This window comes from Motacilla alba, chromosome 27 (assembly GCF_015832195.1).
Source record: "Motacilla alba alba isolate MOTALB_02 chromosome 27, Motacilla_alba_V1.0_pri, whole genome shotgun sequence".
In the NCBI taxonomy this organism is placed as follows: Eukaryota; Metazoa; Chordata; class Aves; order Passeriformes; family Motacillidae; genus Motacilla; species Motacilla alba.
The window spans coordinates 2,653,928-2,680,717 of NC_052042.1; the positions used below are offsets into that span (position 1 = coordinate 2,653,928).

At 50.7% G+C, this 26,790-nt stretch overlaps 1 protein-coding gene across 1 annotated transcript; it reads right to left on the reverse strand.

The window, feature by feature from the left end:
• Positions 1–6,889: 6,889 nt before the first annotated feature.
• Positions 6,890–26,492, reverse strand: RND2 (Rho family GTPase 2). Its single transcript, XM_038163252.1, has 5 exons — positions 26,269–26,492; positions 26,082–26,169; positions 14,439–14,548; positions 10,282–10,416; positions 6,890–8,322 (listed from the first exon to the last, which is right to left on the reverse strand). Exons 1-5 carry the CDS (start codon positions 26,368–26,370, stop codon positions 8,074–8,076), a joined length of 684 nt encoding a protein of 227 aa, XP_038019180.1. The 5' UTR covers positions 26,371–26,492; the 3' UTR covers positions 6,890–8,073.
• Positions 26,493–26,790: the final 298 nt, after the last annotated feature.

A 26,790-nucleotide genomic window follows, 5' to 3' on the forward strand; every position in this document is an offset into this window, starting at 1 on the left:
TTAGGTATATATTGATATGTATGTATATATTGATATATATTGATCTTGATATATATTGGTAAAATTATTAAATACTCTGATTTTTATGCCAAGTGACAGTAGGCATGATAAAACCCTTTTTTTTTTTCTTCCATTCCCAAAGGAAAACAAAATAAAGACAGGAACAAGTCAAATATTTTGAGTTTTGCTTGGAATTTCTGGTACACGTGACAAACTTCTTTTTGTGAGAATATTTAATTGTTCTGTGAACAACCCTTTAGCCTGTTAATTTCTGGACTTTCTTGGACATAACAGCATTCCAGTAACCCAAAGCAAAGCTGAAGCTGTGACCTCTGAAGGTCACAGCTGGTAACAAACCAGGTTCAGGATCACTCTGAGAGGGGTGAGACCCTGGGGTCCTGGGAATGGATTTGGGGGCTGCTGGCCACTTTTCATCACTAATAACTCACCACTGTGGCTACAGTGGGAGCCAGGCCAGCAACATTTGGTTTTCCAAGGCTCACAGACTCAGTGATGCCACCCAGCTCTGTGATTCTGTGATTGCAGGCATCAATCCAGAGGTACAGGGGCACCTGCCATTACTAAAAAATAACTCAATAATAACTAAATAATAGAGTTTGGAAATTGCAAGGCCAAATCAGAACAAAAATTGTGAGGCTGATGGTTTTGGAGCAAGTGATCTCATTTCATTCCTGGAAGGGTAGAAGTCTAAACAGTCTGGAAGTGGATATAAACATTACAAAATACACTGAAGAAAGATGCATTCTAATACTGGAGGAGCAGCATGCCTAAAAATTTCAGATCTGCAATGAAGAACTACACGGGTGAAGCCAGAGGGATGACTTACATTTGGTTACATGAGTAACTATCAGTATATATATATTTTTTCTTATATTTATATATATATATATATATATATATATATATATATATATGAAACATTCAGTTCTAACTCCTGTTGCTGCAGTTGCACAAGAAATGAACTCTCAGCTGCTTTTGATTTTTTTCTATTTGATCACCCATCCTCCTTCCTTTTCCCTTGGGTCCCCTGCTTGTTAATCTTACAGGTCATGGAGCTTTATTAAAATAACACACCGGGAAGACATTGTTAATTATTAATAAAGGCTTTATAGATTTCTTTTCAATAATTTAAACTCATTATGGTCAAAGCTATTACATTAAACACCGGATCAGTTAGTACAGATGGGATTGCTGACAGGGAATTGTCACTGTAATGTTATCCTGACTTGGAAGGTGTCCATTAATTAACGCTTAAACCCAAGCTGGAGTCATAAGGGGTTTTTTCTTGCCATCTCACACATAGTGATTTGTGGGAATCGGAAAAACAGAAACTTCCACAGACACTGAAGGATTTGATCTGCAGCCTTGGAAGAAGCTTAGGTTGATTGATTGATGTAAAAATACAATACACAGATTTAAAGCAGAAAAATGATAAACTTCTATTTCTATAGTTATAGGGGAGAATGTGCCTTAAGTAAGTGAGAAACTGGGCTGATAAGATGGTGAAGGGTTACAATGCAAGGGTGTGGTTGTATAAAACAAGCTGAGAGTTTAGAAGTTATCCTGGAAGCCAATGTGTGCATGTGAGTTAGAGGCCCATCGGGTAAAAATATCAGAAGTGAGTAAAGGTGATAGGTTAGAAAAGCAAAATAAATCCTGTGGCAACTGTCCATTGGGTTAGAAAGTTCTGTATTGCCTTGTGACAAAGAACTTGTGACTACTTTGGAGCTTGCTCCTCTAAAATCTCACAGCCCCCGGGACTGATGTTTGTCTGAGCAATAAATCATTCTGAGCCTGAAAACAGTCCCATCCCTTCCTTTCTAGCAGTGACAATGACAGTGATTATCTCTCATTAGCAACCTTCTGAAAGGGCTATTGAGGAGCTGGTGACCCAGTGCCGTGCCCTTCCAGCCCTTCCTGAGCCTGCTGCTGGCTCACACCGCCCTGCCCTGCCTTTCCCAGGCCATTCCCTGCCTGCTGCTCACCCTGCAGCCCTCACCCTCACCCCCCTGCCCTGCCAGGGCTGCAGAGTCCTGCCAGAGCGCTCACCAGCCTTGGGAGCAGAACGATTCCTGCTGTGACCCAGCCCAAAGGGGCTGCCTGAAATAGGGGACTCCAGGTGCCAGGTCTCACAAGCTCTTGGGGATCTGTTTCACACCCAGGATAGCTCAGCTACCTTAGAAGGCATAAAATCAGCAGGATGGCTTCTGTGGGAGTGTTGGAAACAAAAAGGTTTAATAAAAGGCAAAATAAAACTCTTTTGCAGAGAAAAACTGATCCAGCTGCAAGATGTTCTTGCCTCTAGTAAAACACCTCACAAGAGCCATTCGTTTCTTTGTTCTCTTCTTTTTTTCTAGTAAATTACTCAGGCAGGACTTTTTGGCTTCTGTCCAATTAGCTATCCTTAAGTTTGAGGTGAAGTCCCCTAAGTCCTATGAGGTGTATTTTTCACTAATTGAGGTAAGAAACTTCTGGGCTTTTTTCCTTTTTAAGGGGACAAAGGATCGTTTAGTCAGTCCATAACAGGAGGCACATTCCTACAGCTGCCAGTCCCTGGCTGTCCCTGCTCTGCTCCACGTGGATGGGGAATGCTTTTTTGGCAGGACACCTGCTCTGGCAGTGCTGCTCATTAATTTTTCTGCAGGCACTAATTAGGGGCCTCAAGTCCTCCTCAGTTGCTGTGTGTTTCATGTGTCAGTTCCATTTCTTCCATCTGCTTGTTTTTGTTTCTCTCTTTCCTGTGCTGACTCATCTGCCCGAGCCCGGCAGCTCCTTGGCTGTGCCTCTGGGGAGCTCTGCAGCAGCAGCTCACAGAATTTACAGAATTACAGAATCACTGGGTTGGAAGAGACCTTCAAGGTCATCGATTCCAACCCAGCCCCAACACCTCAACTCAACCCTGGCCAATCCAGCCTTGTTCAAACACCTCCAGGGCTGGTGCTCACCTCCTGGCAGCACATTCCAGTGCCCAGGCCCTCTCTCTGTGAAGGATTTTTCCTCATGCCCAGCCTAAACTCCCCCTGGCACAGCTGGAGGCTGTGTCCTCGTGTCCTGGTGTCCCTGGTGACCAGTGCAGAGGAAATGACCTTGTGGGGATGGTGTGAGCACAGAGAGCAGAACAGAATGGCCAGGCTGGAAGAGACCTCCAAGATCATCGAGTCCAGCCAGCCCCAAGCCCTCAATAAACCCTGGCACCAGAGCCACATCCAGGCTTTGTTCCACACCTCCAGGGATGGAGACTGCACCACCTCCCTGGGCAGAACATTCCAGAACTTGATCACCTTTCTGTAAAAAACTTTTTCCTGATATCCAGCCTGAATCTCCCTTGGTGCAGCTTGTGTGGCTCCTCCATCCCCTGCCTGGGCTCCAAGGCTCGCCCCATGCCAGGGCAGGCAGGCACAGAGGGGAGCAGGGATTGCACCCCTGGCAGCTCTCTCCAGCTCCAGCACTGCCAGCTGCCCACAGCTGGAGCTGACACCAGCAGCTGCTTTGGGATGTTTGAGTCATTTTTTGGGCAGCCTGGTCCCCTCCCCTGGTGATGCAGGAGCTCAGGGCATCCAGTCTGCCAGGAAAACTCCATCCCAGCTGACCTTGAGGTTTCCCACCTGCCAGCAGGACAGTTCCTGTCCCCTCCAGGCGGGCTGGAGCGTGCCTCAGCCCCAGAGGAGGTGCCCCGGGTGCCCCCCTGCCCCAGCAGGCACAGCAGGCACAGGGCTGGGCCCACGAGCCCTCTCCACGGCTGCAGAAGCCACAGCCCCACACCCTGGCATCCACGGGGAGCCCTGAAGGACATTTTTGGGTTACCTGGTGCTTTTGGACAGAACTGATGCTTGGGAGTGAGGGCCATGGCCACATTCCCTACACATCTACTGCTGCTTTTTTTATCCCAAATTACCTGCCATTAACTTCAGCAGGTGCTTTGGAGCTGTTCCCATGCTGACAATCCCAAAACTTCCATTTACTACTTTTCTAGCTACTCCTATTTATATATTTTTTCATATTTTTACAATATTTTTTCATCTATAAACAGTGTATATATATACACTATATATTTATATTATATATATTATATAATAATTATGTGTTTATTTTATATATTTTATATAATCGTATATTTTCTATATTTTATATATTCATATATTTATAAATTTTATATATTCATATATTTTATATATTTATCTGTGTTTATATGTATATTTATATATATATTGTATATATATACAGACACTATATATATATTATGTATATATATATATATACACATATATATCTATATATATCTCTTTGTATATATTTATCTATCTGTCTGTATATATCTATGTATATATCTCTATATATCTCTATATATATATCTATCTATTATATATCTATCTATATATATCTATATATACATATATCTATGTCTATATCTATATCTATATCTATCTCTTATCTATCTATCTATCTATCTATCTATCTGTATACACACACAAAAGACTCCCAAACTTCCCCCAGCAGGCTCCGGCTGGGTTTGGGGGAGAAGGGACCCAGCAATGGCTTCATTTGGTCTGTCCTGTGGTTGTGGCTCTCCTTTCCTGCTTCAGACTTTATTCTCTTTTTTTTTTTTTTTTTGCCTTTTCTATTCTTCTTTTGATTTTGCTTCCTGTTTTGTCTTGTTTATTCCTCTGTAGAGAAGGAGGGTGAGGGAGAGGAGTTCCTTTGAAAAGTCTGGTTAAATGAGCTACTGTGGGAGCCCAAACACTCTTTATTAGACAAGAAAGCTGGTGGAGAAGCAAGTGCCAGAATATTAAGCTGCTTGCTGAATTGTGGCTGCAGAGAGCAGCCTTGGAGTCCTCTGAGGAGGGGCAGAGAAGGGGACAGGGACTCATTTGCCCAGAATTCAATCCCACTCTGAAGCCACAAGCCCAAGCCTTCAAAGAAGGCTTCCAGCAGTCCATGTCTGGGTTCTATACAAGGCTGGCAGATGAATGCTTTGGGTTCAGCTCAGCTGTGGCAGCATTTGCATTTTGCTTCTCATGAGCTGCACATTTCTGTGTCCAAACCTCCTCTGGACATGTCTGCATCTGAGTCTGGTCCTGCTCACTCTGGCAGAATGCACTTTTTTTGGATGATACTTTTTTTTTTTCTAATTTTTTTTTTGGCTGTTCTAGAAGCAGCTGGGCACAAATTACTTTCACTCCAATATCATTCTTTTCACACCACAGGCCCGTTAAAGCTGTGCTGAGGGGGGTGCAAGGTGGGTAGAAATGACACTTCCCTGCAGCACAGAAAATAAATTAATGAAACCAGAAAGAGGTTTTGGAGAAAGATCCCATCCTTTTTGTGCATCCCCAGACAGCAGCTGCTTTTCTGGCCCCGCAGCTTCACCTGGGTGTGCATGGGAGAGGTCACACGGCTGGGGAAAGCAGAGGGAACACCATGGAGAATGCAGGTGCCTCTCCATTGAGGCAATTTAAGTCCTGCTTCCCTTCCTGGGCAGCATCTTGGCACTGTAGATTCCCCTGACTGTAACCAGCCTTGCTCATGAACTCTCCTCTGTCCTGCTTTCCCCCACTGACAGCCCTGAGCCTCCCCAGCAGACGGGAACAGCTCCCTGCACTGCGACTGGGGCTCCCACAGCTCTCTGAGCTGGGCCTTGGCAAGCTGAGCCTTGGCAAGCTGAGCTTGATGTGCTGTGCCAAGTGTGCAGCATGCAGTGACAGCCCTCAGGGAGGGATGCTGCCCTGCACAGCCCCTCGGGACGGATCCTGGAGTTAACATCTGCTTACAGGGTGAGCTAGCAAGTTAAGGCAGAGCCAGCACAAGTTTAAACTGAGCAGTGACCCAGGAACTGCTTTTGGAGGGACTGCCAGGTTAAATTCAAACTGCTTTTGTAGGGACTGCCAGGTTAAATTCAAACTGCTTTTTTAGGGACTGCCAGGTTAAATTCAAACTGCTTTTGTAGGGACTGCTACATTAAATTCAAACTGCTTTTGTAGGGACTGCCAGGTTAAATTCAAACTGCTTTTGTAGGGACTGCCAGGTTAAATTCAAACTGCTTTTGTAGGGACTGCTACATTAAATTCAAACTGCTTTTGTAGGGACTGCCACATTAAATTCAGAAGCCTGAAAAATGCTAAAGCACAGTAAAAGGGAATGCACGTGCTGTGTGTATGAGGGAAGAAGGAAGTCCCAGTGGCTGTGTGACATGGGGATGGTGAGACCACCTCAGACGGGCTCTGAGGAGTGGGCACTGACTCTTGTGTGCCCCTGACTGCCACAATCCAAGCATCTGGGTCTGTTCAACAAGGTTTGCAAAGGCTCTGGGGAACCTGGACAGTGCAAGAAAAGCACCAGGATGCCGAGGGGTGCTCTCCACACACGGCCTTGCTCAGTTCCTCCTCCTCCCAGACTGCAGATGGGCGTTTGCATGCTCCTGCAGCCTGCTCTCAGCACAAGTGTCCGGTCACTGATGGAGCTTCTCTCGTGCTGGTAAATCAGCAGCTCCAATTCCCCAAAATGCCTTCACTGTGCAGCTGCAGCCTAGGTCCTGGGTGTGAGAGCAGACACAAAATATTGAGTCAAAAGCTATTGCTGTGGTGAGGACAGAGCTCCTGGCAGCCCAGGCTGCTGAATCAGGCATAGACAACCTGCAAATGCTGCACAACATTTCAGGAGTCAGGGCAGAGGGAGAGGCTGTTCAAGGCAGGTGTTTCAGCTCCAAAATGAATACATGCAGATAGATCCTCTGGGTTTTTCACTGAAGGGAGTGCACAAGTGTATTTCAAGAGCTAGAGAGAGACATCAGGACACAAAGGTAAGTCAGGCAGTAAGAGGCTTTGAGAGGATGTGTGGCTTGACTTAAAAATGAACACAGCTGAGCACCACAGATTTTCCAATCATGTTTATTTTTCCTGTAGCCCACAGACACAGTTGGATCTGGCAACAGAGCAGATTCTATTTTTCCATAAAGTGTCCATGTGACATTAAGCCCAGGCTAATACTGTCATCAAAGGCATTCAGAGGGGCAGCAGCAGAAGCAATGGGAGATGCTGGGAGGAGGCCAGACAGCAAGGCACAAGGGCAGGGAGCACCTCCTCTCCCACTGCCACAGCAGAGACAGGGTGCAGATATGCATAAAGGCATTTTTCTCATCAATACCAGACAAACACAGCACCATGCAACACAATCTGCAGCTGGAAGTGGGTGGGGAGCAGGATATGGATTGTTATTGCAGTTACTGTTGGGAGCCATGTGTGCAGGACAGGGGGAGAGCCCAGGGAGTGCCCAGGTGTCAGCAAAGCTCCCCAGAGGCATTTGCTTGCTGGAGGGAACCACGATTCTCAGGATGCATCTACTGGGACACACCTCTCCCTTGGAGCCAGATCCACTTGGCTGCGTTTCAGATGCAGTTCGAGTATCTGAAATGCTGGGGGAACAGACATCTGTCTGTTTTCTTTGCAGGAGGTGGACTGCTGTGGTGTCTCCTCAGGTTAAGGTTCCTTCCCAGCCCTCCCTCCCAGCTCTGGCCCAGACCTGCACCTTCCATGGCACTTGCTGTCCAACCTGGCCGAGGGCAGCATCACCTCAAACATCATTTCCCTTCTGAAGGAAGATTGGAAGAATACCTTCTCCTGATCACACTCTGCTGCTCACAATCCCCCTCCTGCCTCCAGCCCAGGTCCCGCACAGCCCCCAGCCCACACTGGGTGTGCTGTACAGCTGCACAGGGGCAGGGCCTGGGCTCTGGGTACAGGAGGGTGGCGCACACACACGGCATCGCTCCCTTTGACTTTGTTCCACCCAGTCACAGACCTTCCAGCACCCGAATACTCCTCTGCCAAGTGGTTCCTTCATCCCAAGCAATCTGCACAGCAGCAGCCAGCCCAGAAGTCTCCACAGTGCAGGGCGACTCGTGCAGCCCTGCTTGCAGCTGGCACCTTTGCTCAGCCCTAGAGACTGAGAGAAAGGCTTTGGAAAGGCAGGCTAGCTCCTGCAGCCAGCACCACGCCCTTGTCTCAGCCAGTTCCTGTACAAATGGACAACACACACACGTTATTTACAGCCCATTTTTCACATGATGGAGCAGCTCTTGGCTCGGTCTTTCCTGATCTCTGTGTCACTCAGTAAGTCTGTCCTGCCAGGCATCTGTGACGCCCGCTTGAGTCCCCGTTTGGAGTTGCTGCGTTTCAGGTTCTTGTGCACCCTGTTGACCGAGGCCAGCGTGGTCACATGGAACACGTCCCGCACGCTGTTCTCCGACACCTTGGAGGAGCACTCTGCGTAGGCCACTGCCCCAATCTGCCGTGCCAGCGCGCTGCCCTGCAGCCAGAGAGAGCAGCGGGGAGGGGACAGGGTCAGGACACCGAGCAGCAGCCACCCAGCCAGCCAGCAGCCCTGCCAGTGGCACCTCGGGGACACGGCGGCTCCCCAGCAGGGCAGGGCTCTGTGAGAGCTCCAGAGGTGTCTCCTGGGCAGACAGTGCTGCCAGCCTCTGGCACTGACAGGATCCTCTGTTTGAATGGAATTTATGCCTCATGGATGAGGTGTATGAATATGCAACAGGCTGCTGCTTTTAAGGGTTAATCCTCTGTTAACAGGAGTCCTTTTCCGGGCTTATTTTGCCCAGAAAGAGGTACCTGGACCTTCCCTAACTCTTCTTATTGTCTCGTATTGTCCTAAATCCTAATTGTCCAAATTTTTATTACCCTAACTATATCACTATTTTTATAACCATTTTATTACTATTAAACTTTTAACATTTTAAAAACAAGTGATTGGCGTTTTTCACAGTGAGCAGCAGCCACCCAGCCAGCAGCCCTGCCAGTGGCACCTTGAGGACACGGCAGTTCCCCAGCAGTGCAAGGCTCTGAGAGAGCTCCAGAGGTGAGGGCAGCCTCCTGGGCAGGCAGTGCTGCCAACCTCTGGGCCCTGGGGTGAAATATGAGTCTCCTCCAGCCAGGTCTCATAAGCTCTTGGAGATCTATTTCACACCCAAGATAGCTCAGCTACCTTAGAAGGCATAAAACAGCAGGACGGCTTCTGTGGGAGTGCTGGAAACAAAAAGGTTTTAATAAAAGGCAAAATAACAAACTCTTTACAGAGAAGAAACGAGCCAAGTGCAGGAGCCCCTGGTAAAACACCTCACAAAAGCAATTAGTTTCTTTGTTCTCTTCTTTTTCTAGTGAGTTGCTCAGGTGGGACTTTTTGGCTCCTGTCCAATTAGCTATCCTTAAGTTTGAGGTGAAGTCCCCCAGGTCTATGAGATGTCTTTTCACCCAGTTGAGGAGAGAAACTTCTGGGCATATTTCCTTTTTAAGGGGACAAAGAATAGTTTTGTCACTCTGTCAACAGGGGGCACATTCCTATACTGGGGTATTGTGGAATGTAGGGTGACTCTAACGTTTGGGAGTGATTGGTATCTGACTCTATTGATTTAGAAAGTTGAACAATTGCTTTATTAAAACTATACTATGTTATTTTATACTATACTATATTAAAGAGATACTATACTAAAAGAATACTAAAGAAAAAATCCTGTCTGAGACAGCCAGGATACAACTTTGACTCAATTATTTAAGGAAACAAAATAATCCTCAGCAGAATCTAATTGACAAATCAGTTTAGGTAAGCAATCTTCCTAACACATTCCACATGAGCAAAAATAACAGGAGCAGCAAGTAGAGATAAGAATTGTTTCCTCTACTCTCTGTGCTTCTCTATGAAAAACCCAGGGAGGGAAAATTATGTCTCTGTCTGTTCAGAGAATGTGAATGCCACACTGGGGTACTGGCACTTTGTCATTCACACGGTGCCACCTCTGAGATACCTGGGCAACCCTGCTTGCCTGGCACAGAGTGCAGCTGCCCCTGCACCAGTCTGGGTCTGTCACCAGCCTGGCTCCTCTGGAGGCCACTGGCAGCAGCCCCTCAGCCCCCAGCTGTGGTTTCTTCCCCCCTGCAGTTTTGCCCCAACGCAGAACCCAAGCGGGAGTCACTGGGAGCAGAAAGAGCTGCACTGAACTGGAGATGCAGGACAACACTCCCCTTTGGCCAGCCCAATCTGCAAATCAGGCACTTCCACCTGCTTTGGGGAATGACTTTTTTGGCTACTGGGTGGCTGCTCAGCAGAGCAGCAGGAATTGGGTCTTCCAGAGCTGGCGACAAGAGTGGTGGAAACACGAGCAGCTTCAAGCCATGACCAAACCATCTGCAGCCCAGGGCCTGGGTGCAGCGGGTGACAGAGCACAGCTCTCCCCTCGTGGGCACTGCCCAAACCCACCTGCTCGTGTGTCACAGGGATGAGGCGCTGCTTGGAGAGCTCCCTCAGGGTGTTGAGGTCTGTCCTCATGTCCAGCTTGCAGCCCACCAGCACGATCTTGGCGTTGGGGCAGAACTCCTGCGTCTCCCCTTGCCACTGCGGAGGAAAGGACAGGCTCTGGTGGGTGTGGATTTTCCAAACAGGGTTCAAACACTGATTAGCACATCAGGGCTCTTTAATGACTGCCAAGGTCAAGGATGGGAATGGCCAGAGTACCCTTCATGCTCCCTGTTGCAGATTGTGCCCTGCAAACCTGCCCCATCCAAGGGGTGCTCCCCTGTGCAAGGCCAGCCCTGGCTGTGGAACAACAGCAGCCACACAGTCTGGGGTTCAGATCTGGGACCCCAAGGGTCAACAGGGCCAGTGGAGAGCTCTTTGCACACTCACACACTATTCACTACTGGGAGCCACCTGTTAAAGACATTCTGATATTCAGAGCATAGCTATAGCCAGGGAAATTAGGAATTGCAGCAATGGAAAGAGAAGGCCGGGGCAAACATCCATGTCCTTCGTATAAATGACTCCTTTCAGAGCTCCCAAAGTGAATGCCTGATGTCAGGCTGTGTCTGCAGCAGTAAATAAATCCATCACCTGTGACCTCCCCCGGGGGAGACCTGCACAGCTCCAGCAGCATGTCAATGCCCCAGTTACTTATCTAGTGGTGCTGAAGTAGAAAGCAGATAATAAATAGAGATTACCCCCAGCTGAAGTGTCATTTGGAATTAGCAATTTCCTGCTACCATAACTCAGGGTTAAGGTATACCCTGGGCAATTAGAAGCAGAAAGAAAACCAAGCCACCAAGCCCAGTGTCCACAACCTCGTGGGGAAGGGGTGCCAAAAACCATCCAAATGTCATTCAACCAGTATGAGACCAAAGCAACTGCTAAATATGAAAAATCTTATTTTCTATCAGGAGATTGTCTTAGATATCTCCAGGGGTCTGCTTGCCGAGGACACTGGCACCCCAGGACTCAGGCACCCCCAGCCCCTGGGCAGCGTGCTGGAGGTCATGGTGCAGCAGCCACAGAGCACCAAAGGCCTGCACAACCTCACAACGAACAGATCCAGGTCTTTTGGAGCTGGAATTCAAGCACCCTAATTTATGTGAAGGATTTGAGCCACAAGGTCTGCTCACACCTGGCAGAGGGCTCTGCAGTGACACAGGGCTCCCTAGTGTATGGAGAGAGCTGTGACCCTCTTCCTGCATGACTGACACCTCTGGGAGCCCAGAACCTGTCGTGCTATCAAGGCTTGGCAGAACCAAAGCACCACTCCATGAAATCTTGTTCTGCATGAAAGGCAGAGCTGCTTGCTTGCACTCCCTCAGATGCCTCTGCCCCTTCAACTGTACATGCTGTACAGCAGCCCAGGCATCAGAAGGGAGGCATTAATAAAGATTTCCTCTGCTGAATTTTTGCCTGAGGCTTGGACAGGAAATGTTATTTTCCTTATTTGCCTGATATCACAAGCTAAAACCCATTTCAGCTTCATGGTGTCTTAGGAATTTTCCTCACTGCCATAAGGCTGTGAGCCTGCACCAAAGGAAACAAGGCATCTACTCAGAGGCACTTAAGAAATCCCCTGGGATTTAGGGTTTATTTTAAGTTACCATATCAAAAAACATTGCCTAGCAGCACTCAAAACATCTGTGAGGCTGTACAGGGAAAGCCACACACTGAGCAGGGTGGACTCACATGAAGAGTGTGCAGGGAGACAAATAACTCCCAGCCCCACCTAATTATTGAGAGGTTTGTATTTCATTAAGGTACAAGTGATTCACTTGCATTATTATTCTGCTGACTCCCAAGCTGAGCAGTGAATTCTTTGAGGCCACATGAAACACCCTCCCTCCACCCAGCCTGCTTGGTACCCGGGACCTGCTCTGGAAGCCAACACTGAGCCATTGACCAATTTATCTGAAGGGTCTTTGTCCCCCCACCAGGACACTCCTGAGACAAAGACCCACTTCTCAGCCCTCCCAGCAGCTGAGCAAGAGGCACTTGCTTCAGCACAAGATTTGGCAAAATGTGGAGAGGCCAAGAGGCCAGGCAGCACAATGTGACATGTTCAGGCCGTGGCCATTCCAGCCCTGGGGCTCTCTGAGGAGAACAGCCATGGGAGCTGCTGCTCTCTGGTGCTTCTCATGCCTTGGTGTCTCAGAGAGTGTCACAAACGAGATGCCAGCCCCCCCAGGACAGGATGCAGCTGCCAGATGCTGTCCTGCACAGCAGAACCACAGCTCCCTGAATGCATGGAAGGAAGCAGGGCACAGCCAGGACCAAGGGATGCAGCCGGGAAGCCACTGGCCCTCCCTCCTCTGAGCAGCATTTGGGGCTGCTGGACTTCACCTCAGAGGAAAGCCTTGTGTGGGACCTTCTCTGGAGACCAGCCAGGGGTGCTCCACAGCAGATCCCCAGCCCTGTGAGGCTCTCTGGGACCTGCCAGCTGGAATGCCAGCTCGGCTGAAAGGCACTAAGGTGCAGGTAAAAACTCTCAGCTGCTCCCACAGAGCACGGCCACTCAGCTGAGCCAGGGCAGGCTCAGGGCCCTGCCTGCTCTCCCGGCCAGCAGCATTGTGCCACCTCATCTTATAAATTCACTTCAAATTCAGCACCACAGCTCATCATTTCTCTATAGAGAACTGATTGCTGTCTTTTTTACCACGCAGATGCTGAACTGAGGGGAGAGCCAAAAAACTGAGCACTCTGCTTGCTTGGAAACGGGCACCAGAGGATACTTCCAGCTGCTGCAGGCCATCCACAGCCACTGCTGGCTCTGCTGACAGAGACCCATTGCTGGTTCTGCTGACAGAGACCCACTGCTGGTTCTGCTGACAGAGACCCACTGCTGGTTCTGCTGACAGAGATCCTTTGGTGGTTCTGCTGACAGAGACCCACTGCTGGTTCTGCTGACAGAGATCCTTTGGTGGTTCTGCTGCCAGAGACCCACTGCTGGTTCTGCTGCCAGAGACCCACTGCTGGTTCTGCTGACAGAGATCCTTTGGTGGTTCTGCTGACAGAGACCCACTGCTGGTTCTGCTGACAGAGACCCATTGGTGGTTCTGCTGCCAGAGACCCATTGCTGATTCTGCTGACAGAGACCCATTGCTGGTTCTGCTGACAGAGACCCACTGCTGGTTCTGCTGCCAGAGACCCATTGCTGGTTCTGCTGACAGAGACCCATTGCTGGTTCTGCTGACAGAGACCTTCCAAGGTCTTGATGGAAAACAGAGCAAATGCCCAGCATTTCCCTCTGCCCCCACATTTGTAGGTGTGAACACAGACCCCACACACATGCTGCAAGCTGCCACCACCCCCTAGGTTCCTTGTGTGAAAAACGTGTATTTTATGTTTGGCTTTTCGCAAATATTAAAATGAATATTATATGTGTTGTGTTCAAAAGTTATGCTGTATTAATTTTCTCAAGTAGTGTGTTAAATATAGTTTTGGGTTATAACATAATGTTAAAATAGAAGCTATGCTACGTAAGATACTTTTTTAAAAGAGAGAAATGAGGCACTCGCACCAGACAGCAGCCACAGGACACCTCAATCTTGCAGAGGAAGAGGATATAATGCTCCATTATCAGAAGAAACGAACTTATTCCCACCTTGCTCAGCCCTGAAGACACCATCAGGATTCAGAGGAAGAAGTTGACACTGACCAGACAGAATCCTGTGTTTGAATGGAATTTATGCCTCATGTATGAGGTGTATGAATATGCAACAGGCTGCTGCTTTTAAGGGTTAATCCTCTGTTAATGTGGGTCCTTTTTCAGGCTTAATTTGCCCAGAAAGAGGCACCTGGACTGTCCATAACTCTTTGTTCGTATTGTCTCATATTGTCCTAATCTCAATTGTCCAAACTTTTATTACTCTAATTACATTGCTATTTTCATAACCATTTTATTACTATTAAACATTTAAAATCTTACAAACAAGTGATGGGCGTTCTTCACACCTCCAAATGGAAGCATCCTGCACTCTGCACAGACCAAGCAGAGCCCCGGGCCGTCCTCCAGGCAAGGCCGCGGGCCGGAGCTCCGGGCCCTGGCGGGACCCTCGGGGCACGGGGACCCCCAGGCGGGGCAGAGCACCCCTGTGGCTGCTGGCACTCACCTTCTTGAGCACACTGTCCAGGGTCTCGGGGCGGCTGATGTCAAAGCAGATGAGCACCGCGTCCGAGTCGGGGTAGGCCAAGGGCCGCACGTTGTCGTAATAGGCCGAGCCTGCGGGGAGGAGCATTATAAATAAAGTGTTATAAATAAAGTGTTATAAATAAAGTGTTATAAATAAACTGTTATAAATAAAGCTGGCTTTCGTAGCCGGGGTTATGAATTATCAATGATGTCATTTTATCCTGAATTGTCAAATTGATGTAATAGATTGTTATACCTGTTACTACGATATTTGTAGGAAAGTCCTTTGCTAGGATTTTCTTCTCAGAAGTTGAGGAGCTTCAGGAAAGAAATGTAAAAAAGAGCTATTTGCTGCTGTGGAATGCAACAGGTGCTTCCTTGATTGGTCCATGTGAGGTGTTTCTACTTAATAAGCAATCAAGAATGCAGCTGGGTCAGACTCTCTGGTCGGTCACGAGCCTTTATTATTCATTCCTTTCTATTCCTGTCTGGCCTTCTGATGAATCCTTTCTCTCTATTCTTTTAGTACAGTTTTAATACAACATTTTAATATAATATATATCATAAAATAATAAATCAAGCCTTCTGAAACATAGAGTCAACATTCTCATCTCTTCCCTCATCCTGAGACCCCTGTAAACGCCACCATAATACCTAACTGATGTGATAAGTTATGAAGTAATAAGTTATGGAGTTAAATGTGCTGTAACATGAGTGCGTGCCCCCTAGAGGGGGGCAGGGAGGTCTGGGTGAGAGAATTTTCTAAAAAGTTTCCTCACGAGATGATAACATTAGTATGGATTGTGATTAGAAGACTAGCCAGCCAACGAGGCCTCAGAATTCCAGAATGATTGGCCAGGAATGCGCCATCTTATGGAACAACCGACAACCGAGAAAAGGACCAATCAACAAGTGGATTGAAAAATCTTGCACCTTTGAGAGACTTTAAAAACCAGGTGCCGAGCAACTGAGGTCTTTCTACCATACTTTGTGTCCAGAGAAACACCTTGTTGCACCAAACTGTTAGTATTACCTCTGGCTCATTGTGTAGGCCTCAAGCTTACCTTGGGGCCTCATCTTCTGTTGTTCCAAATTTCAATGAACAGGCACTTTTCCTTTTTAAAGTCATCAGCCTCCTTTAATTTCATTTTGCCTGTTTACAACGGTCCCAGCAGGTCCCATGCCCCTGCTGCTGGGCCAAGGGACAGCCTGGCACCCTCAGCTCTCTCCACCAGGCACAGATCTTTAATTCCAGGAACAACTGGAGACCTCAAGGTGCAGACTGCTCTCTGAAGACAAAGGACATTAACCTAAGCTTTTGACCAGTGTCCCAGATTGCAAGGCAATGTGTGTATTCTATTTGCCATCTGTTAGAGGTGTGGCAGTTATCTTCTGTTAATCGGGCAGTTTTCTTTATCTCTTCCACAACCAATCCTCCCTGCTGGGAGATATCTGCTGTTAATGGGCTGTCCCTGCATGGCTGATAAAAATTACAGCATCCCACTGTGAGGTGCTCTGCCCAGAGGGAGGAGCCAAGCATTCCTACCTGGATAGAATCTGAGATTTTTGGGACACCAGCGCAGCCTTTCCACTGGATTTCCAGAGGAACAGCTGCCTTTCCCACTGGATCCTCAGAAGAAGACTACATCCTGCAGGATCACTGCTCCAACAGAACTACACCCAGCACTGCAGGAGGACTGCAGCCACCATTCCAACTGGACTGCTATATCCAACACCCTGACCCAGAGGGTGTCAGGTTGTATTCTGACTCAGTCAGTGGTTTTACTTTTGTATTATTGCATGGATTTTGGTTTTTCTCCTTTTCCTAATAAATTGTATTTCTGACTTGGAGTCTCTCACTGGTTTTGCTTTCAAACCAGAACAACCAGTGGCCACACACCATAAGGTTCACCAGAGTTGGAGTGGCAGAGGGTTTTAGTTCCTTTGTTTAGGCATGGAAGTCAGAGGTTTTGTCCTTGTTTTCTTAAATTTACCTATTGACAGAGTTGCCCTCTTGAAGGGGCAAGTTTTGCATCCTTCCCTCGTGAGCATCTGGCAAGTGCTGCTGGGGATGCTGCTCACACAGGAGGGCTCAGCCTGGCTCAGCACTCACACCTGGATTCCATCACTTGGCATGCCACTGCTGCACCCCTCACAGCAGAAAGGTGTGGCTGAGAGAAGACAGCAAATGCTGCTGCTGCTGGTTTGTATCCTCCCTTGCTATCTTTATACAGGAGAGCCTGCTCACAAAAGGTTGTGAGAATTTGTGACAGGTAAAAATGGATTGCCTTCTTTCTGGATTTGTGCTGGGAAAAGTCAGACAGATTCTTTTTGGTGTATAAAAGAAGTGACAGGATTTGGTGAATGAGCTATAAATGGAAGGAGATGATTCTGCATTCCACAGGAACTCTGTGAGCAGGCAAAGAGCCCAGCCTGAATCCTGCAGTGCTTCTACTACACACATGTGCACACACACACACACACACCCCTTCAATGCAAATTTCAGGCAGTAAAGTCACTGTGCCATAGCGTTTTTATTTGCACTGCACTCTGTTGGGGAGTGCAGACACCTCAGCAAACAGCCGTGGAGCAATCAGCCTCACTGCTGCTTAAAAACACTAGTTTGGTTTTATATTGCAAAGATAAATAACTGAAATTTCCTGGAGGGGTGAGAAGCAGATTTTATTTATGGGAAGAGGAAACAGAGACACGAGAGTCCTTGTTGAATCTGCCTCCTCCAAAAGCAGGATTGCCATCCCAGGCTGAGGAAGCCAGCCCTGCTTCCTGCTGCAGCTCCTCGGGATGTCTGGAGCTGGCACTTTCCCAGCCCAGGAGAAGGGTGCAGCCCAGGTGTCAGGTGGCTCCTCGATGAAGTTCAGCACCTGATGAATTATGGATGATGGTGGCTCATGTTTCTGGAAGGATGGAAATCTGCCTGGGCTGGGCACCAGAGGAGAACGGGCTGATTCTCTGCAGGTCCTGTGTGCACAGAGGCTCCCAGCTGAGGTGCAGAGTGGGACACAGTCCCCCAGCAGAGCAGGGGCTCTGCAAACACCTGGGGAGCAGAGCCTGAGACTCTTCTCTCTGCCCAGAGCCCTCATGGGGCAGGCTGAGGGCTTTGTGGAGCCTCCTCAAACCCTGCCCAGTGCCAGAGACCTGGCCATCCTGCTCAGACCATGGCACCAACAACAGCAGAGCTCCAGGGCTGAGACCCCCCAGCCCCTGTCGCTCCCACACAGCCAGGGCAAGGTGCCTGGATTTGATGTGCTATTGGATTCCCAGCAAAATTGGCTCCAGGTGTCTCCAGCTCTTACAGCCGGCCCAGAGGAGCAAAGGCACCTGCAGCCCCTGCTCCTCCTGGGGAGAGATGCAAGTCACTGGGAAGGGAAGGGGTTGGGATCAGCACAGAGGAGACAGATCCTGATCTCTGCAGAGCCCAGGCCTCCTCCTAGAGGAAAAGTCAAGCTCCCTAATGGAAGGGAGCCAGTCCCTGTGGCACCTTGGGCAGCTCTGGGGACAGGGATGCCAGACAGGCAGGCAGGGTGAGCCAGGGTCCCGGGCACAGAGGTTTCTGAGCTCGCCTCAGGCTCACACTGCTGCAGCTCACCCCGGGCAGAGGCACAGCACTCCCCATGGCACAGCCAGGAGAGCCAGCCCTGCCCAGCCCAGGGCTGCTTTCACAGGCAGCACCAAGCACAGCAGTGCCGAGCTCCCCTTTGAACAGGCTCATATTCGCCACGGGCTGAGAGCACAGGACAGGAGATCCAGGGCTGATCTGCATGCCGGAATTAGCCCAGCCCTTTATCTGAGCCCGGCCCTCTCCCCCATGCACACAGAGCTGTCTGCCTCCAGACAGAGGCCCTGGTGCTGGAGGAAACGTTCCCACGCACATCCTCTCCCTGCAGCTTCTCAGTTTTACATAAACACTTCAGATAAATCTACCCCCTCCCAGCCAAGGAATGCTCCTTTTGTAGGGGCAGCTTTGGCTCATTCAGCACAGACATTGCCACAGCAAACTGTATCATAGCAACCTGCTGCTCCTCAGCAGCCAGCCAGCCCCTCAGCAGAGCCCACAGGCTGCTGCAGCCCCCCACCATCCCCCAGGACCCCCCCGGGCTCACCCCAGAGCCAGGAATCCTGCTCTCATCACCTGGGACCACAGGAGAGACTTCCCTCCGTGCTGAGGAAGGGAAGCACGAGGTAAAGAACCTTATATTGTTAATGAGATCAACATTTGCTTCACATTTCACATTTAATTGCCTTTCTGCTCCAGCTCCAAAGAGCAGGAGTCACCCCTGGCACACCTCAGCTGGCATTCAGCTCCCAGCCAGCAGCAGCAGCTTCTGCCCACCTCAGAGCTGCCCTGTGGGGCAGAGGAGCTGCATTGCTGCCAGCCAAGTAATCCCCAGTTTGCTCTGGACACATCTCTACTGAATCAGGAAATTCTGTTTTGCACCTATTACTTTTTCATTGCATTTGACAATTTAAAAAAATAAAACCAAACCAACAAAACACCCCCTAAAAACCCACCTAAACAATCCAAAAAAGCCAGAGCCTTCAACTCTAGCTCTTCAGTTTTATGGACTATGAGCACTTGACACCTTACAGATCCTCCAGCAAGACACTCCAGAGATGACAGTCTGGCAATTCCAAACACACACAAGAGCCCAAGGCTGGTGTGTCTGCAGATTCAGCCTTCCTTTACTGCATGAGTCATTCTCCCACTTGGCATCCAGGTCTGCAAGAAACAGGACCTAAGTGCATCTGTTCATGATTAAAGAGAAAACTGGAGCAAGCCTACAACCAGCTTAAAAATAAAATTCACATTGTTGTCTACAATACAAGCGTGAGTAGCTCCTCTTTGCCCTTGGCTGGTAGATCCTGGAGGGCCTGGCACTGAAGCTCAGAGCTGCCACTCTTGGGCAGGGGACAGAAATGTGCTGTTTCATCTCCACCAACATGGTTCTAATCTTCATTTGTTCCTTATTAGCTGTTCCAGAGATGATGAGCCTCCTCACACGGGCACCCTCCATCCAACACCAGGGAAAGCCTGAGCGCTCGCAGAGCCATGATGTGCTCTGCAAGGGGCTCCCACAGCCCAGCTCTGGCTAAAACAGAGAGGAGCACTGCCAAGGCCTCAATCTCTCAGCAGCACACTTGGGGGGCTCACTGTAAGCTCTCCCCAAAGAGGCAGCAATGCTGAGGCACGTGCTGCTTCCTGCAGGGACTGCCAAGAGCAGCCTTGGTGGAATGAAACACAAACGCATCCCAGCTTTCTGGAGGTCTACACTGACAAAACAAAACAAAGAGTTTTGGGTCACCTCCCCACACAGAGGTGCCAGATGAGCAGCAGCCTTTAGAGATGACACTCTGCCACATAGATCCCACCCAGGGTTCAGCCAAACTCTGAGCAAGAGGACAAAGCTGCCAAAGCAGGAGCAAATCAACAGCCCCAGGACTTCCAGAACCTTCTGTCCTGGCTGAACTTTGACATTTGTCTTGCTTGTGCAACATCACTGCAAGCCCCTGAAGTATAGGAAAGGAGGAAACTGCTCTGTGACATGGAATAAACACTCTTCTGGGAAGTGCACAGCTGAAAAAAACCAGCTCATCAGTTTGGACAATTAACCTCTGCTCCTAATTCTTACAAAAATTAGTGAATTACTAAAGAGCCCAGCTGGCACACCTTCAGGATGAAGGCAATGGGATTTGCATAGGCTGAGGTGGCATTTCTGGGCCCTTCTCCAGATCTTATTACTGGAAGCCTGCCCCTCAGGAGGAGGCTGTTCTGCTGGATTTACCAGTGGAGGAATCCCCAGCTCAGGCAGGCACCGAGCTCTTCTGCCTCATCCCAGTCCTGTGTCCTGCCTCACACATGCCTGTGGTCAGAGAAGCTTGCTCAGATGCAAACCTCCCTCCAGCACCTGTGAGGAGCCCTGAGAGCTCCTGGGGAGCAGCACAGGGTGCCTGCCATGGCAGCACTGGGTCTGCAGAGCTCTCAGGAGGAGCCCTCCCAGCCTTTTCGTGCCTGCAGCAGCTGAGCAGGGAGACAAATGGGGGTCACAAGCCCCTTCCTGGCACTCTGGCCATGTCACAAGGGCAGCTGGCATGGCCACAGCCTGCCTGTCATCCTTTCTGCAGGGTACAGCAGGGACCTAGAGGGGCAACAGCTTCCTGCAGCACAGCCAGCACACACTCTGCCTCGGGGAGCAGGGCTGAGGGCTGCATGGACACAACCCTGGTGCACTGCTGCACATTTCAGGGTTACTGTTCACAGGCATCAGATCCCTCCCCAAGCGTTTGGCTGCCAGATAAGGTTTCTTCCCACAGGGAAGGCTGGGCCTGTACACTTGCAAAGTTTAATGGAGTGGAGATTCTATCTTCAGAATCTGGGGCAAGAGGAGCAGAGAGAGCAGATCACCTCTGGGCTGTGGGGCAGGGGTCTGCCCCTGAGCCGGGAACAAACCCACCCCACAGAACATCCTTCCTTGTCCACTGTCACAGCAGCCAGCAGGGTCAGCCAGTTGTCACTAAAGGCAATGTTCCTCAGCACCCCCACAACTCCCAGGACATCTCATGGCCCCACAGAGGCTTGAGCCTCTCAGATCTGAAGGAGACAAAGGATGGATGATGCCACAGGGACCATCAGAGCAGAACCAGCCTCCATCCCTGAGCCACACAGCATTGCAGCATGCCCCCACACTGGTGATCCTCCTGGGCACTGCCCTGCCCTGTCATGCCCTGTCACGTCTTCTCAAGGTCCATCCTCCACCCACTTCAGTATCAGCATTTTTGCTGCAGCCCTTTAAAGTTCTGTCTGACTGGCTGCTGACCTGCGTGAGAATGTGACCCAGCTGCACGTATTTTTAGGATTAACTACATATTTGTGCTGAGGCACAACACAAGCATGCTGGTTTTAGGCTCTCAGGCTGAACAGGAAGCATGGGAGGAGCTCTTTTGGTATGGAAAGGGCAGCTCCACATTTTCTGTCTGCCTCAGAGTGAAGTCTTTCTGAGACAGAACTTGTTCTTACACTTGGGAAGAGGCAGCCATGGCAATCCTGGAGCTGCACGCTGGGAATCCAGGCACAGACAGCCCCAGCATCCATGGAGATGCCATTGCTAAACTCAGCCCCTTTCAGCTCTCTAATCTCATCAACATTCCTCAGTAGTTCCCTTAAAAGAAGGATCTGTTATCACAGCCTGTGGGTTCCCACACAGGCCATTCCAAGGCAGACTGTTTGCTGAGCACAGGCAAAGAGGAAGGCGGAGCGGGATTTGCAATTCACAGTGTTATTCTTGTCTTGAAAGCACATCTGCTGAAGAGACAGTGGCTGTGGAGAGCTGGCAGGCACACAGCTCTGCTCTGAGCTGAGCGGGGCACTGCTGAACCTGCGAGCACTGACCTTTGCAACCCTGCAGGCTGCAGCAGGCACTGCCACGCTGCATCCTGATCCTCCACCAAGGACAGTCCCCTCCAGCAGCTTTCCAAGGCAGCAGTGACCTTGTGCAAGGCACAATGCCAGGCTGGGTCTCTCACTGAGCACTGGCAAAGATGTCCCTACCAGAAGCAGGCAGCTTTACTCTGCAGCCGAGCCTGCATCAGCAAAAGATTCACCAAGCAGCTCATGCCTCAGGTCACCCCCGGCTCTGCCTGCCCTGTGAGGCCACAGGCACAGCAGGCAGAGCCTCCCAGCGTGGGGGGTGAGCCAAAAGCAAAGAACTCGGCCCAGGCTGCAAGGCACAGTGTAAGTTCTCCACCCTTATTATTGAGAACAGAACAAAAAGTCCACCTAGATACAGGGTAAAGCCTCAGAGCTGCCAGCACCAGTGCTGCCAACCCGGGCCTTGCCAGGGCACTGGGCAGCAGCAGAGCTTGAGCTCCTCTCTCCCTTTGCTTGCTCTCAGTGCCAGGGAAACTGCAGAACAGTGGGGCATTGGGCCAGTCTGCTGGGCATTGGCCATTCCCACCATGACCTGTGGCACCAGTGGGCACTGGGTGCACTGGCAAAGCCAGGTCATGGTGGGAAACACTCCAGGCACAGATCCCTGGGCAGCAGGGCAGTCCTGGTCCCCTGGGCAGCAGGGCAGCCTGCTCACTGAAGGCTCTCTCTGCCAGAGACCTGCTGAGCACCTCAGTGGTTCCACTTCCAGACCCAGGGACACTCCCTGATCCCACGGGGAAAGCGGTATTGCCTTGCTGAGGAGAAGCTCCCTGCCCCTGCATGCCCTGGGGGTAACCCATGCTCCCTCCCAGACCTGACGCACTCAAACGAAACTCGAAACTCGCCCACTCCTTGGGAGCATCGCTAATGATCACCAGCCGTGCGCCCTCCTCCACCTGCCCGAGGAACAAAGCTCCTCCTGACGGTGCTGGGCACAGCACTCCGGCTCAGGGAGGCACCCAGCCCTTTGGGAACAGCACTCCCAAGCCATCAGACATCCCACTGAACAGGAGTTTCCCCCACCACAGGATCCCAGCCCCGTGCAGAGGAGTTGTTTCTGTGCTGAGCGCGTTCAGCCAACAGGCAGCCAAAAGAATTTGCCAGAACAGGAATGGGAACAAGAAGAGCAGCAAAGCACAGTGCCCTCCGTAAGGCTCATGAGCAGAGGTGCCAGGGCATGGCCGCTCCCTGGAGCTGCTGCCATGCCTGCCCCATGCAGGCTCTGCACCCCTTCCCTCACAGACAAGGATGTCAAACTGATTTTCAGGTGAGGCTCGAGCAAACAGCATGTAGAACCCGGGGACAGCAGGCATGGGACATTCCTGACATGCTGTGATGTGGCATCTGAAGCAGTTTCACTCCCATGGTGTGTCCCGAGCTAGGACACGAATTAAAACAAACACGAAACTCAACCAGCAGCTGCAGATGTTGGACAAGGGGATTTTCTCCCTGGATCTAAGTCCCATTTGAGTCCCAGCATCTGCCCTGTCAGGACACCACAGGTTTCACCCTTATGAAGGATTCTCAGTGCTGGAAACTCTCCAGAGTCACCCTCCAGCCCCAGAAAACAAAGAGGTAAAAGGCATTTAAAGAAAAATAGAGGTCTCAATAGAATTTGGGAGCCATTCAGTCCTCCATCACTCCCATCCACTCTGTCAATATTCCTTTAGTGAGAGCTCCTGCCTGCCAGCTGCCAATGTCACAGCCTGTGTTTGCCACTTAGGAGGGGTCAATTTCCTTCAAAAGGCTGCATTTTCCAACAGGGTGACAGGACACAGGGAGCAACCAACACCCTGGGCTGTACAGGGCTTACCTGGTACCAGGCTGAGTGGCCAGGTAGACTGCAGCCACACTCAGTCCTCACAAAGGGAGTTTTCCAGGCCAGAGTTGCCCCATCACCAACTGCTGAGAGATGCTCAGTTCACTCTGTGCAGCTTCCAGAGTCTGCAACTGCTTCCTCAACTAAGTATGGGATGAGGGAAATTAATTAAAAAGTAAAAAAAAAAAATAATATCCACCTCCTCTCTCCAGGTCTCTGCTGATTTCTCAGGGAATTTCAGTTCCAATCACTTACCTAAGAGAAGGAGAGCATTTAAAATAGAAAGTGCTCCCCTCCTCATGTCAGGATCACCCTTTTTCACTCTTGCTGGGATGGAATTTATCATGAACAATAAACCCCTATATGAAAAGCAGTTTAAAAGAAAGAGTAGGTAGCCAGAGAGAAGGGGAAGTGCCCACCAATGCCTGTCATGCTCCTTGGGGTGGGCAATGAGCTGCTCCTGACCCCTTCAGCTCAGGTTCAACTCACTATTGTGCAAAACTTCTTTTGCCAAAGCTCCCATTTATAAGGGCCTCTGAAGGCTAGTGAAAACTCAACAGCAGTTTGCAGTGTACAGCTAAAAATTTCAGTTTGATTACCAGGGAAAACTGCTGTCTAGTGCTTTGCAGGATTGTTTATTAAGAGCTAGCTCCTGTATATTTCAAATCAAAGGGAATTTATCTGGAAAACTACCTGATGAACTCTATCTACAGCAAAGCTGTTAAAAAGGTCTGACATTTTTCACAGGAGAAAAGAGAAAGAATCAAAGTCCATTTGTTTTTGGCTGCAGAGACAAATATTGGAAAAACATCTTTTGTCGCAGGGGGAAAAATGAACGTGTGACAGCATCAGATGCAGGTGCCAGATACATCCTTTAAGGACTTTTTATCATGTCCTTTTCTTTAAACATTTGTAAGACCAAAGCACATCATTCTGGAGGATTCCTAAAAAGCAAACAACGCTTCAAACGTGCTTCTACACCCTGCAAAGATGAAGTTTTTTTATATCAAACACAGATCCTCAAGAGCAAAGCCACTCAGTGCCTAGCAAAGATAACCCAGCACATCCCCCTGCAAGGCTGCAGGAGCCCACATTTTGAACTCCTCCAGCCATGGGGGTGAACGAGCTGTGGGTGAACACTCATGTGCACCCTAGTGACACCTGAGGTCGACCACCCCTGAGTCCTGGAGCACCCTGAGCAGCTTCAAGGAGCCCTCTGCAGCCTGGACCAGCCAGGATGGTTTCACTGCGGCCACATCTGAGTCTCCAAACACAAACCAGCCCAGCAGCAACCGCCCTGCAAGGGCTTCCATGGAACCAGCACTCTGTGCTTCAAGCACAGCTCCTGGTCAAGCCCCACGAGCCAACAGTTCATCCCCAGGAGCCAGCGTCCTCATGGCTCACATCACAGCACACAGCTTGCCAGCAAAGCTGAACTGAAGTCCCTTTTTTTTCTCAGGGAATAAAAATCAGCAAAGCAAGGTCTCCTGGGTCAGGAAGCTACTCCAGAAGAAGACTCAAACATATTTTACATGTTCGGGCTAGTCCGAGACTCAGGAAAGCCACTACTCTGGGTAGAGCTATGCTAATCCCATAGCTGGCATTTAATGAATGCAAAATTACAGCAAGGAATCTGAATGAACAACAGGAAAAGAAAGTCCTAGGTCACGTTTTCATTCACTACTGCTCTTGGACACTGAGAGGTCTTCATTTATCATCAGGATTCCAACAATTAAGAGAATGTGGGGAAGACCATCAGCAAGCACACGATGTATATTCATCAGCAGAGCACAGCGTTCAGCTGCACTGCCTGTACAAAAGGACCCGAAGGTAAATTAGAAAGTGCGTGTGAACTTTGTGGGATGCCAATATTTCTATTAGCTCTGCATCACGAACTCCTCTTGCGACTCACGCCTCCACTGTGGCACGAGCAGACACGAAGTTTGGGACGGGTCTCGGTGTGCCCGGCGCTTTGGGCAGAACCACGACCGAGGGCACAAAGAGGCAAAACCAAACCGAGCCAAAAAGACGCCAGAGAACCCCAGAGGCTCTGTGGCAGCGCCAGGGCATCCCTCCCGAGCTGCGGGCTCCCTCCTCCAGCAGCACTCTCCCTCCTCCCCGCTCCCCCCCGGCCTCAGGGCTGCAGCCGCAGCCGCTTCTCCCGCTGCTCGCCGTCCCCGCTGCGGGGACAAGGGAGCGCCCGCCCGGCGGGACCGGCGCTGCCCGGGGCCCCCGGGAGGCTCGCAGGGCTCGGAGCCGCTGTCCCTGTCCCTGCCCCGGCCCGGCGGCTCCGGGAGCGGGAGCCCATCGCCGGGAGGGACGAGGCCGGCGCCGCCACCCCCGCGCATCCCCCGGCGCACCTGAGGTGTCCCACATGTTGAGCTCCGTGCGCTGCTTGTCGATCTCGAAGCTGGCCGTGTAGTTCTCGAAGACGGTGGGCACGTAGCTCTGGGGGACGGAGGGGAGAGCACAGGTGAGCGGGGGTGAGCTGAGGTGATGCGGGGCGCAGAGCCCGGCCCGGCCCGCCCTCCCGCAGCCCTCCCGCACCTCGGGGTAGCAGTCCTTGGCGAAGACGTGCAGCAGCGCCGTCTTGCCGCACTGCGTGTCCCCCACCACCACGATCTTGCAGCGCGCCAGGTGCCCCTCCATGGTGCGGGGCCGCCGCGCCCGCTCCGCCGCTTTACCGGGCCGGCCCCGGCCTGGCCGCGCCCCCGGCCCCGGCGGCACCAACCAGGCGCGGAGCGGAGCCGGCGCTGGGCAGGGCCGAGCCGCCGCGGCCGGGCCCCGGGAGCCGCCCCCCGCCGGCCCCGCCGCCCCTCGGGGCGTCCCCTCGCCGCTGCTGCCGCTTGTCGCCAGCCCCGGGGCGCGGCGGCTCCGGGAGGTGCCCGGTGCCCCGGCCCCGCGCTGCTTTCCCTGCCCGGGTGATGCCCCTTTCACCGGGGCTGCCCCGGGAACGGGAGCTGCTCCCTGCGGAATCCGGCAGAAACGGGTGGAGCCCCGCATTTCTCTTGAGACAGAAAAGCAAGGCGCGGTTCTTCCCAAGAATATTTCAGGGTCTCACATTCTCTG